Source organism: Amphiura filiformis, chromosome 20 (genome assembly GCF_039555335.1).
Source record: "Amphiura filiformis chromosome 20, Afil_fr2py, whole genome shotgun sequence".
Lineage (NCBI taxonomy): Eukaryota > Metazoa > Echinodermata > Ophiuroidea > Amphilepidida > Amphiuridae > Amphiura > Amphiura filiformis.
This window is the reverse complement of record NC_092647.1, coordinates 5554887-5569304: the sequence shown is the minus strand read 5'-3', so window position 1 is coordinate 5569304 and position 14418 is coordinate 5554887. Positions and strand designations below refer to the sequence as shown.

General features: G+C 33.5%; 1 protein-coding gene across 2 annotated transcripts in view; it reads right to left on the bottom strand.

The window, feature by feature from the left end:
• LOC140142764 (glutamate decarboxylase 1-like) overlaps positions 1–14418 on the bottom strand; it is a 92856-nt gene that overhangs the window by 6616 nt on the left and 71822 nt on the right. For both annotated transcript variants that reach the window (XM_072164751.1, XM_072164752.1), the window contains 4 exons: positions 9216–9332; positions 6768–6832; positions 4623–4701; positions 1701–1850 (listed from right to left, as the gene is read on the bottom strand). In XM_072164751.1, coding sequence (XP_072020852.1) covers positions 1701–1850; positions 4623–4701; positions 6768–6832; positions 9216–9332 — 411 coding nt within the window. The remainder of the gene's footprint in view (positions 1–1700; positions 1851–4622; positions 4702–6767; positions 6833–9215; positions 9333–14418) is intronic.

Below are 14418 nucleotides of genomic sequence, written 5' to 3'. Positions count from 1 at the left end.
GGGAAAGGTGCTGCGCATTGTCACTAAAATAATCACATACGGTGGTCTCACCTTTACTGCAACATCGTTTATCTAGTTACATAAATTATGAGCGTTAGCGTGCTAATAAATACAATAAACCAGGATAGAATTCAACACTCCTTTGCTCTTTAAAAACAAATGCATTTTCCTATGTAGCCACGTGAATGTAAAAAAAAGTGATAACAACATTTTGAAAAGCGTAATTAGCCTTGACAATTTTCACTTTAAATGTCGCTGATGTTGAACCCTCCTATGGGGTATACCCTTTCAGATATATCAAGGTCATGAATCGGCCTTTCAAAAAATGTTGTGTCTCGCGAAAGACAAGGTTAACATGACCTCGTCGTTTAATCAATTTATGAGTGTAATTAAAAGACGCTCTAACCAAATAAAATTTTCATTGTGATCTTATGAAAAGTGGTGTCTTCAGGGACTTTAGCTTTGCACAAACAAGATCACAAAAGACCTTGCTTCACATCGTGTATCGTATGTTAAAAATAAATAAATGTTGGTATTTATACAGCGCCTTTCACATGTGCACATGTACCAAAGCGCTTTACATTTATTTCGCTGTCGTTAGAAAATGTCACCTGCCATATAATGCCCAAGGCATACTCACACCTTTAGGCGGCGCTCAATATACAATATGAATAGCAGCTCCCCATTTCACCCCTGGGTTGAGAGAGGCAAGTAAGGTAAAGCACCTTGACTAATAGCACAACACGATGGCACCGCCGGGGCTCGAACTCACAATCCACCGATTACAAGGCCATACCGCTGAGCCAACATGCCCGTACAAAAATAATTGGAATGCTACAAACATACAAGCTGTATCAAAATGATTGGTACCCATCAGTTTCCATTGATTACGAACAAGTCTGTCACAACAAAATACAGCATAAGATACACTTTTTTGTATAATTCTTAATATGAAAGGTCATAAAACTATCATATGGTAAGGTTTCCATACAAAAACGATTCTCTTATAAACCATCATGCGCACAGTTTCTACCTCGATACACCTGAGCACACATTTTCGTCCAAGAACTCTCAAGCAAGCAGTGCATTGTCTCCGCACAGTCTTTTTGATTACACTACACGGTTGAGTGCATAGCAATGTAAGAGCTGTGGAGCTTCTAGCTTATCTTTATCAAACGAAAGCTAACACTTCCCCTAAAACAATTTTCGTCACTAGGTCAACAGATAACCCAATTCAATGTTATAGCAAGGTGAATGTGGAAAATCTGTTGAAAACTACCTATCTATGCACATTTTTTTACCAAAATGTAGATTTTAAAAGTCAAAACCTCAAGTGTTCCTTTTACAATACGGTATTTTTCAAATTTAATGTCATTAAATGAAAAAGCACACTTATATTGTCCATATACTACCGTCACTAGAATGAGCAATGGCTAATTCTCTTTTAATTGCAAATCTTGTGCAAAAAGTTACTATTTTCGCCTGTTTTGTCATACGGTCGAAGCACTCCATATGAATTTTCGCATGCACCTATAAATTGAATTTGCTTTCAAATAAAATCTCAAATCACACGCCACACACACACCCCCACACCATCTGACTTGACAGGCATGCTAATCACAGCCAACGACTCTTTTCTACTAGTTGACAAATTTAATACTGAAAGCTTTTTTAAATATATCATATGGGTATATCATTACCTTCGCTCGCCATGTTAACCAGAGTTTAAAGACATCAACGTGTCTCCCGCATTGGATGGCTTTGTCTCCTGTGTCGAAGGAGACATCATATTGTTTATCTTGCTGGAATAGATACGTAGCTCTCATTGAATTACAGTCCTCCAAAAGTCCCTAAAATGAAGAAAACGACGTTTAAAACATAATTCAGAAAGAAAAATCACAATAATAATTTAAAATAGTGTACTGACCTTAACAGCAGATGTTTACAGAATGTTCTACATATTATTGTTTATTTTATAGCCCCTTTTCATATATTTACAACCAAAATTATTGCTGTAAAAATAATCTCTTCGATCCATAAATTTACGCATTAATAAAATCAGGTCTGATTCATGAAATTTACTTTTAACAGATAACTTATGCAATGCTCGTGAAATAAGCTACTCAAAAGAACAACGGATGAGGAAGAACAAGGTATTTTTTTATATGACATGCGATTCTTGAAGCAGGACTGCGAGGACAAACAACACATCATATTCATATTAGGCAAAATTTAAAAGAGTGGACTTTACAGTGCGGCGTCATAAGTTTAACGACATTCTAATGTCTCGTGGCTATAAACCTGTTAATACCGAGGATACAATGATAGTTAATGAGCACCAAGAGTGGCCAGAACCCAATCAACTGTGGCTCCTCTAACTGTCTTCAGGACATAACAGCAGACGGCTAAGATAGCACTGACCATTCGCTTGTGCAAGCGTTGTTGACATTTTGATAAGCGTATAGAATACTCTACATCAGTGCTTTAGGTATACGGATTACATCATTGTTCTGTTCTTTATTTTTAGTCAAGTCAGTTATTTGATTTCATTAATTACATGGGGCAAACCTCTAAAGAGGAAAGTCACGTGACATGGATATTATCATTTAAATACTTGTTTATGTAAATCAGTAGTTAACTTAGCATTATTTAAAAAGATATAGTATTATGCTATCTTTATCTTGCCACAATGTGAGTAAGAAAAGGTTAATAAAACCTACAAATCATGATGTTAGTACGTTAATGACTTTTACTGAATCAAATACCAAGTTGTTATTATATAACACCCAGAGGTAAGCTTATGTAAAGTTTATAATATGAGAATTATTTTATTGCCTTACGGATACATTTGCAGTGGACGATAGCAGTGCATGTAACTATCAATTGTCACAAGCAAATTTAGACTTTTTCGTAGTCCACTTTTGCATACTCTGGCTATTACTTTTAAACATAAAACTCTGATTTGTATTAATTTGTGTGCAATTGATAGATTTTCACATCTGATATTTTCAGTCACCATACTCCCTTTGTTTTTACTCGGGCTTTCGCGGTCAATAAACTGGTAGATTCCAAAATCAGAATTATTCAAGATATTTTTTTTTTCTCTCTTTATACCTCAGTGAGGTTGGCGAAACGCCTTTATTTTATTTAGTTTATATATCAAGCTCAAAAACTTGCTATTCCACAACATTATGTAAATTAACATTATCAAAACATTATGTATAACTTATTACAGTATATTCAAATGAACCTTAAGTTCATCCCAGACATTTTGATTTTCTTTTATAATTGTTGGCACATTTTCTGCATTTGTTGTTATTTCATTCAATCTTTCTACTTCATTAATAAAGAGCATTGGTATAGGAGTAAATATATTGGTTTCACTATATCTTATTTTGGCCTTGTAAACTGAAAACGATGCTATAATTAAGAGCAGGTTTACAAAATCAAAATGTGAGTCTTTCTTGTTCCAACCATAAATAATATGTTCTAGAGACACGTTCAAATGTGTGTGTGTCGTAATTAACACGCATTCTTTAAAGAAAATCCAAAATGATGTATTTTTCCTGCATGATATGAAAAAGTGTTCATAGTCCTCACGACAATTGCAGAAACAGCATTCGTCCGAATTACTAATCTTCCATTTCAATAGGTGTTTCTTACACGGTATTAGGTTATATAAAAGGTTATATTGAAAGTGTCCAAATTTGTTTCGAATTCTATTTTTTATTCTAAAAGTGAAGATTTGTCTCCAAGATGATTTACTTGTATTACAATTGAAGTGATCTTGCCAATATTATTTTACATTGCCAAGAATTATTCAAGATATGTTTCATTCAATAACATACGTATACTTTACTTTTACTGTCACTAATTATATAAATTATTTATGACCATTTTACCATTGAACATTTTAATTTTAATAAACATCAGTATAATTTTGAGTTCAACGGAATGATTAATAATAACATATTTTTATTTATCAAAATTCGACTATAACATAGTCTAAAGCAAACTATACACATCCATGTACATATCGAGGGTTGAGAGCCAGAAAACGCACAAAGGATACCCTTGTGAGTTAACCCCATGAGAACTACCTGCCGATTGGTCAAAAGGAAGTTTCATTATCAAGTGGCCAATCAGCAACATTGTTAGAATAATTTCACCACGCAAAAAATGAGGGTGAATTATTTTGCAAAGCTCCATTCCGATTGACGATTAAAGTGAAAATATCATGTAATTGGCCAATCAGAGGGTATGTTAGATCGGCAGGTAGTACTCAGGATTTTCTGGTTCTCAATCCTAGATATTATCCATTTGAAAATGTGAACGTTAACCTTACGCACCAAGCCGTTGAACTTGACTATTCAAGTTGAAATCCACACACCCCTATGGCAGACATGACCTTAATCTCCCATAGAGGAGGTGTAGATTTTCCTGTGTGGAAGATTAAGGTCATGTCTTCCATATGGGGTGTATGAATATCACAAGGAATATCCCATTTGCCTATTCTTCCACTAGCCAATCCACACCAAATGCTTTTCTTTCCATGTTTGGTATGTGTCAAAAATCTATATTCAATTAAGTGTAAGTAAGTTGAAACTTTCTTCCCTACTCACGTCTTCTTTAAGGATGATAGCCGAGCACTGCAAGGTGATACCCATCATTTTGTGTGGATTCCATGTGACTGAATCAGCCCTGTATTGACAAAAAAGAAAACCGAGACCAAACGACATGTGTATTAGCATCAATTGCGAGAATGAAATAGAATAACAAGAAAGAGGTCTTCAAAGTAACTATTACGTCAAATACTATAGTTAGTTGTTACATTATTGTAATTATGATCAAGATAGCATTAAGAAAAATAAGTGCAAAAAATTGGATTTATCCATCCACACATTAATAGTAGTGGTGATTTTTGAAACCGTGTCGATTGATCCAGGTTCGCAGATATACAATTTAAATAGGTTAAACGGTGATATGAGTATTTGTCCTAAATCTGTGTCCTTCGGTTTTGGAGAGCGAGACTTCGATACTTGGGGTGTTTTTTGTGACTCAAATTTCTCTGGTCACAAAATAACATCAGATACTGCATCTGTACCGTGACTATAAATATATAATGGCCACAGGTCGTTTTAAACTAACCCTGAAAACATGTTCAAGAATACAAACGTTAACATAAGACAACCTAGAAAAAATAGGTATACACATTACATGGAGACGGGTATTATTTCGATCAGACGTGACCACCTTAGTTGGGCAGAATTGTATACAATACGTAACATAAAACGGGGTCATTTAACTTGAAATGCCGACGATTTTCTGGCTACAACTCTTTTATAGTATCAAATTCTTGTTTTTTATGTGGGACCAAAGAAGAAGGATCCGCAACAATTAAAAGCTCTACCAAACACTTATTTTTATAAATAGAAAGAACCAATTATCTGCAAAACTAATCTCGTTTGTAACAGAAGAAAGTTTCCCAACATCATCATCATGATTAAATTTGTCACTTAATTATTTTGTTGCAATAATGCAGAAAAAAATAACCGAATCTTTTAAAGTATTGCAGCCTGAGGAAAACCTCGCTTGTCATTTCAATCTTTGTCAATTTAGAGCATAGTGACACAAAGTAAGCAAACCTAATTTGGCATCTTTTCTCAATTCTCATTCACTCATGTATGTCATTTTGCACAGCTTTGACGGTATTGCTTATACATAAATTCGTAATGGTATTTGTTCGTACATACAATACGAGAAGATTTTCTTACATCAAGATATCAAGAAAAAAAGTACCTTAAAACAGAGTATATTATTCAAGGATGGGACATAATGGTATTTCACCTGTCACCTGTTCTCGTATTTTCTCCTGCATACTAAATTCGAGATTTAACCTGACACGTGAAAGAGCACGTTCTGATTTTTGATGTTTGAATGTAGGAGAGTTTCAAATGTTTGTTCGGAATTCGCAGGAATATGTACGATCGAGAACTTAATCTGCGTGATCGCACAGTAAGACTGTGTAAGGCGTGGAAACGAATGTTGAATGTGATGAAAGCGATAACTAGTTGAATCGTAATAACACTTTAAAGGGTTGTTCCGATTTGGGTCATTCCAATAATATTCTGCTGTAAGTGAATTGAACACAATAGATACTTTAAATGGAATGTAAACAGCAAGCATACTGAAAAATAAAGCATATACAACAAAGAAGGCAATGGCACAAACTGGCCATGCATGTAAGCATGAAGAAGCATAATTGTCCATGTATATCATTAATAATAAAAACTTGTCAAATGGAAAATTTATCGTTCTATTAAAAAATTACTTGTAAGACTGAAAACATGATTCATAATGCTGAAAAATAATTTACCATGTAACATAACAAAGATCAGTCGAGAATGTCACGCAAATTTCTCACTATCTTGTATGAGTTGATCAGGCTATTAGTGGCATGACAAATTATTTTGAACGCTAAAACAATATTTTGCATAGGATTAAGAAATACAGGTACACGATTAGGTAAATAACTATGCACCTATTAACGAATTTTGAGATTATGATTATAAAAAGTGTTCAACTTGTACTTCTATTTGCAATTTGTAAAACTAGGAAACTAACATTTTTCAGAACGTTAATACACTTTTATTGAAATTTTGAACATATCGTATCCTTTTTGATTGGCGAAAATAGTAAATACCAAAAAAGAAAATAAACCAGAAAGAACTCATCTTACTTAAGCACATCACATTTGTCTCCTTTACCTGTCTATTCCTTCTAGTAAGTGTCGTCGTTTCCTCGATAACAGAACACCACCTCCCCACGCACACTATGCAATTAAAACAAAAAGCAGAAAAGATAAAATATACATAATTAAAATTTGCTACCACAGAGACGTTATCTGTAGTTTCAGCTGTCATTTAAATGTAATGGTCAGAATGTAATGATCGCCTGAAGGAGGGAGTCTTACTGTATAATGCCATTAGCGCTCCAGCTAATGGGAATATGTAAAATTTTACATTTCTTTTCGTTTCGATTGAGAAAGGGGAAAACATAATGTAATTACAATCTCTTAAAAATTTAGAATATGTAGTCCTACCAAATGTAGGATTCTCACTAATTCATGCACAAAATCCAAGGTATACTTGGTTTAAGTCTATACACATACACCCAATCCACAATTTATAAAAACCCGACTCACACCGTTAACCCCTCACTCACACACACCACACCAGTGGAGGAGTAACACAAACGTTCTGTATCAAATCTGTTTAAATAACTAATATAAGGATCGCCCATTGCGCTCATTACAGCGGAATAAATGCATTGACTTAGTAAATTGACAATCAAACAAACTTCGAGGATATGGACGGAGTTTGGTATAAGGCCCACTGATATTTATATTTGCTCTTATATAGAATAAAATTCAAAGAGATATCAAGAGAAAACTTTATTTAGATTACCCAACAAACACAAAACGTTTTTAAAACGTTGCAAACAGGTTATAGTTTTGGTTTTGGTTTTGGTAAAAAGGTTTTAATAACATTAAATGTCGGGTTATATAAAGGTAATGAAAACGTTTTAAAACGTTGTGTATGAAAACACACTACAACAACATTTTTAAAATGTTGTCAAAATGTTATTGTAAAATATTTGTTGCAAACATATTTTGTCAAATATTTTGTCAATGCTAAAAAATAACATTATGTTAGAATATGTTCAGTAAGTTATCAAAAAATGTTTTTGAATGTTATCAAAATGTTTTATGCCCTTTATGTTCCCTTCATATAACCCGACATTTAAACGTTTTCTAGCAATCTTTTCTAACATTTTACGAATAATGTCGAAAACGTTTTGTGTTTGCTGGGTATAGATTTGGTGCAAATCGCATGTTTGTATATATGCCCGATTTTGTAGTCAAATCTAATTTTTGAACTTTAATTCGTATACGTATAGTTACGAGTTCCTAATTTTACTTGGGGATGTTTGTACTTATTTTTGTATCACTGGGTAGAGAAGACCCATAGCTATATTTTTGGTACCAAATTCAACAACGTAGATTTTTTTTAAAACTCTAAATACCCTCCTCCACTCTACCCGTTTGTAAAGCATTTAACCAAACAATATTTGTCAAGACATTGTTACTACGCTCAGTTTGACATAAATTAATGTTTAACACAAATGAAGGAATAAATTAAGTGTCAAATCATGTTGGGAGAAAATTGTGAGAAAGAATGAAGAGATTAAAGAAGACAGTAGAGAGAAATATGTGTCTTTATAATTTGCATTTTTGAAGTGTCAATAATGTTCATCGACCTAATTATATCAATGCAAACGGTTTTACGTCTACAAGACGTTTACTTGCATCCATGTGTAACCAGAGATTTCTGGCATATATCTGCTATGGGGTTTAATGGATCAAAGGCACAAACTACTGTCGAATTAGCGTTTCTCAGCAAATGGTTATGTAAAGTATAGGGTAACAAAATATCTTAATTACAATCTATTGTAATACTCTTCAAGATTACAAATTAAAGTAGTTTTAACAAATCCAGCGTTCTCATTAAGGCATATTATTTTGTTTAGACTTTATAACAACACACATACACCAAAACCACGTACGCATCCCCATACAAAACACCTTAGGAGTCACACAGCTTACCCCTATGCCGCACCACCCCACGTATAACCCGCCCGACTACACCTAATTATCCTAAAGCAAATGGTGTTAATATGGCTATGTCTACAAGACCTTAATACTTATTATACATCCACATGTAACCGGAGATTATATTTCTTGCATATCTGCTATAGAGTTTAATGGATCAAAGGCACCAACTATACCATGTATACTGTCGTAGTTGATATAGCAAATGGTTATGAGACGAACATATATATTTCTGGTTTTCGTGTTAATTGATAAAGGGTAAAATGACAACCTTTGTAATAGAACTTAGAAATAGTTTAAAATAGTTTTAACAAATCCAGGACACTAACTAATATACAAGGCATGCTTTCTTAGACTTAAAACAACACACATACACCCAAACTACGCACACACCCCCACACAAAATACCCGATGACTTACACAGCTAATGCCCTCTTTCCCACACCCACTCCACACGCACCCCACCACGTATATTACACCCACGAAGTGTCAATAACGTTCATCCTAATGCTAATGGTGTTAAGTGTACAAGACGTTTACTTACATCAACGTGAAACCACAGATTATATTTCTCGCATATATCTGCTATGGCATTTAATGGATCAAAAGCACCAACTACTGTTGTAGCTCCAGTTGCATTCACGAAGAATGGGACGTCTCCCTTTAATCAAAAAGGAAAAAAAGAAAGACAAGTAGATGAAAACGTTTCTCAAACAATACGATATCGCAAATGATATTACATACGATATTTCATACTATATTATGTGATCGTACAGCACGAATGAGCCGTAAATGTCCTTAATTGTATTCCGAGTTACAGTACAAAATGTGCATGAAGGTCGTATTCATCGGTACCTCAAGTTGGTGCGATATGTATCTCATTTTAATAGTCAAACACCTTTTAAACTAATCAATAATTCTATTGTTGAAGATGATAATAAGAAATCTACCTTAGATGTCTATAGAATTCTTAATAGCTCTGGTCTTTGTTTGCTTTGGCTAAATCCTGTTCAAGTGGTGGGTTACAAAGCATTGTATTTTGTCTAGGTATGTATAACCAACAATTAACAATTAACAATTAGAGGACATTCCTGAACCTCATTGACTTGGGGATGATTTGAAATGACCGCCAATTATGACTGTTTGATATTTTTTACCAGCAATGTGGAAAAAGAGACACATGTAGAAACGAAAAAAGTACCATTTTGTTGTAGGAGCAAAGTTCAACAAACCATAACCCCGCTTCTGGGTATCGTTTGAAATATACCATTTTAAAGCTTATGATATATATTTTCTAAACACGAAATAAAACAAAACTGACCGGGGAGGAATTTACAGCTCATTTGTCGTGTACGGTCACATATTGATAACATTTTGGCAATGTACCAAGGCGAATTTTTATAATTGGTAATTTGAAAATTGTTTTGAGACCTTTCTGTAAAATGCGACTGGAAGTTAAGGTAACAGTATGTCAGTCTGGACTTGATAAATTGCGCAAACGGCTGAAAGTAATAACGCATCCGTTACTTTCAGCCGTTTATACACATCCAATTTCTCACTGGATGTACTCTGGAGCTACTCCGGATTACCTCCAGGGCTACTCTGTAGCGGTGTACCGTAACGCGAGTCAAAAATCCGTGGACTACTCCTATCCGGTTTTCCACGGTGTACCTCCCGTAGAGACAGACTATATAGGTATGCTAGGTGAATTCAAATTTGCCATCAAACTGCATTATTTTATATATCAAATTAAAGCCCTTGAGTAAACAAAGCCAAAACTGAAAACCTTTTTTTCATAGCACTTTCCGTAGCAAAGTTACATCTTGTCAAAGACTGACTTTCATCAAAAAGATTCAGCTAGCAAAATTCCCAAAACGGCATTTCGGGGTGTTTCTAGATCTTAGTCTCATGGCGATAGCAGCTTTTTTAATGGAACTGCTATCAAAATCCTCTATAATTCCATGTGCGATTTGATTATCACCATAAAAAATCATATATTTGGGTCAAGTGAAGTATAGAAAACATATTTATGTAGGTTTCCTTCACCGACCTATTCTCAAAAAAAAAATTCAAATTTCTATGTAAATATGCATTGTGTTTGGGCCCCGGTCTCGGCGAATTTCGCTGACTAGCAAATGTGTTAACTAAGGTTTGCCTGGGATACCTAGACTATAGCGGAGTACCTCGAGAGGTACTCCGTAAAAAAAATGCGTGATGATCTGTTGCCAGATTTAATGCTATTTTCTCAATTTAGCTTTATTGTATGCTTTAATTAGGATATATTAGGGATTTTGTTCTTTCTTTCTTTCTTTCTTTTATTATTTTTCAAATATATGTTAATAATATAATAATAGAAAATAATAAATAAGTAAATAGGCCTACATAAATACATAAACAAGTTCAGAAATAAGTAAGTAAAATTAATGATGTAAATAATTGACTAAATTAATTTATCAATGAATAAACAAGTAAATAAATAGGTAATTAAATTAACAAGTAAAAACTACACAAATAAGAAAGTAAATAAGTAAACATGTGCATTATTTAGGCCTAAATAAAAAAATGAATAGTACTCGTAGGCCTAGGCCTATGTAAAATAATTAATAATAGAATGATAATTATTGTCATTAACTTGGTTGTTATTTAGCTTTTTAATTTGATTACCTGTCTGCTTACTTGTTTTTTCATTTGTTTGAGTAGGCCTGCATTTTGTATGTTTTTAAGCACTTTTCTTTGCATATTATACTTGAATGATTGGTCATTTTATAGCTAATATTTATTTTAGGACCCCACTTTTATTCAGTTACTTTTTACGCTTTTATTAAAATTTTATTTATTAATTTATTATTAATTTTATATTTATTATTTCTTTATATGTATTATATTTTACTTATTTACTATTTAATTGTTTAGTAAGTTATTTAAATATTTACTTTTTAATAAGTGACCAATCATTCAAGTATAATAAGCAAAGAAAAAATGTTTAAAAACAAACAAAATACGGCCTACTCAAACAAACGAAAAACACATATCAAATAGGTAAGTCAAAGTAAAAGATGAATAATAACCAAGTAAAAAAAAAGAAAACTGCGAATAACATCAATGAAAGATGAAAGACTAGTAGGGCCTAACCAAAACATGTAAAATATCAAAAAAATATCAGTGACCAATCATTCAAGTATAATAAGCAAAGAAAAAATGTTTAAAAAACAAACAAAATACGGCCTACTCAAACAAACGAAAAAACACATATCAAATAGGTAAGTCAAAGTAAAAGATGAATAATAACCAAGTAAAAAAAAAGAAAACTGCGAATAACATCAATGAAAGATGAAAGACTAGTAGGGCCTAACCAAAACATGTAAAATATCAAAACTGTATTGCAAGTATGCATATTATAGGCCTAGGCCTGCGACTTGCAACAGTAATGTGGTGCAAAATGTTAGGAAAACGGTGTGAAAACAAGAAATTCAAGAAGTATAATTTATGAATAAATTTTAACTGTGGGCCTAATAATAAACTTGGGTAATAAACAAACAACATGGGAAAGTAGAACCGCGAACCGCAGTATGCACACTTTCTTTAAAATACAGAAAAACAACGTCACGCAAACATTTCAAGTTTAGCAAAACTAAAAAACATAACAAGAAACACAAAATTAAATAATGATTAAAAATGATTTTAAAAACAAATTTATTGCAGTAACGACTGAGCCGGGGACTGACCAAACCGAAATTTAACAGATACCCAAACAATTATCAGAATATGCTCTATATTATAATAAAATTACAGGAATACCAGTCAATAAAAGGATTCTTAATAAACCGACGCGCCAGGTATTTAGAAACTAACACAATTAACCAACTAGGTGAAAAGGGAAAAGGGTTGTCAATTTTCACACTCATAATCCGCTAATAATTTAGATGGTGTATATCACAATCTTCTTTCAACAAATTTTACCAATGCCTGCACACGTGGCTTAAACTAAAACATCTCATTAGAGAGAAATATTGGTTAAGTATGGTCTCTTGAGGGTGTGAAAGCACCATCACTATTACATTATAAAGCAGGCAGTAATTAAGTTACTGATTGCTCAAATGTTACCTGGCATACTTTAGTGTACATCTAATCATCGTACAGAGGGCAATGTTCGTTTTTATGTTACCCATGATACGGGTTTACATCTTATAAAAACCCGCCAGTGAGAGATAGGCCCTATCTGAAATTATGCAATGTAATGTAAGAGTAAAGTATTACTATTCTTCGTATGATTTTCAATAGAGTCTCAAATTCAAGTCAAATAAATTTGGTGTAGATCATATGTAGGTAACTGACCTGGTAACTGGTTGAAATAGAAATCTATACGCACTACTTAAAAGTGTCAATTGGTGAATATTTCAAAGTGAGTGATGTTTGAATCTGAGTGTTCAAGCGATAGGAACATAGGAAGAATATAAAGATAAATAGCCGTTAACTTGATACACGAGCGAAATGGAAGACTCCCCACTCGTCCCATATCTAAAAGGGCACGCTGAGTTTCTCCAAATGGATAATGTCTCAATACTGATGCATATTGGATAGTGGCTTCGTGTAAGTAGGCAATGTCGTCAGACAGAGGGACGTAATAGTAATCTTGTAATATCCAATGTAAAGCTAGTGATAGAGCACATGTAGTAACAGGCTAGTATGTCATTTATATAAAATGTATTGTACAATTGTTTTAAATGATCCATAAAATTGACACTGCCAGTGAAATTTTGCAGCCATTGGTACATTTTCAAATACTTTAATATTTATGCATGCATTCCAGACCAGAACTGAATTATTGGTAAGGACAAATTGGATCGTAATAGTAGAAAACTTCAATATACTAGGAGCATTCAATTTACAGAAAGCTAGTCTGTATAATATGCATGAGGTTCAACGGTTTATTACTCGCTATTATTAAATAAGCTCTGTCGTTGACACCAATGCCGGGACTGTTTAAAAGTCATTAACAAGTCAATTAGTCTTAAGCTCCATGTACGAAGGAATTAATTTATTTTGTTTTGCTTTTTGTGAATACATTTGGAACTTCAAAGAAAAGAGGAAAGTAACGCAAAGACAAAAAAAACGACACAAGTAGAACTAACAAATTGAAAAATGGTGAAGTAGAGACCGGTAAGGAGTGCGTGGAAATCAAGAAATAAGAGCGCAAAAGGCTAAGCTTAGTAAACATACATATACGAGACGCATTAGCAAAACAATATAATTGAGTAGAGTATACTGGGTAGGGTGCGGGTTGTGTGTGTATGTAGAAGGAGGGTGGGATGTGTTTGTATAGATGAGGTGTATGAATATTTATGTTGATGAATTGGGTGGGTGGGGTGCGCATGAACAAGTATGCCGGGTGTGTTTGTAGGTGTGCGCATGTTTATTGACAAATAGAAAAAAATCTTAAAAGAATGGACTAGCGATACAAATTAGGAATGGATAAAAGACTCATGAATAGATTGGAAACAGAAATTTCAAAAGATGTATTAAGTAGATTATACAGAATTACAGGAAAGTAGTCGAAACCAGTGGAGCTGATATCTTTCACTCTTGAAATCGTTTATAATTGCTGTCACGTTCATGGACGTAAAATGGTTGGGAAGATTTTATTACTGTATTCTGCTTTTCATGCATTACCATAAAAGGGAACGCGCCGGCATCTGCTATAGATTGTTTTTGATTCTGCAGCAAAAAGCACTTTCAACATTTGATAT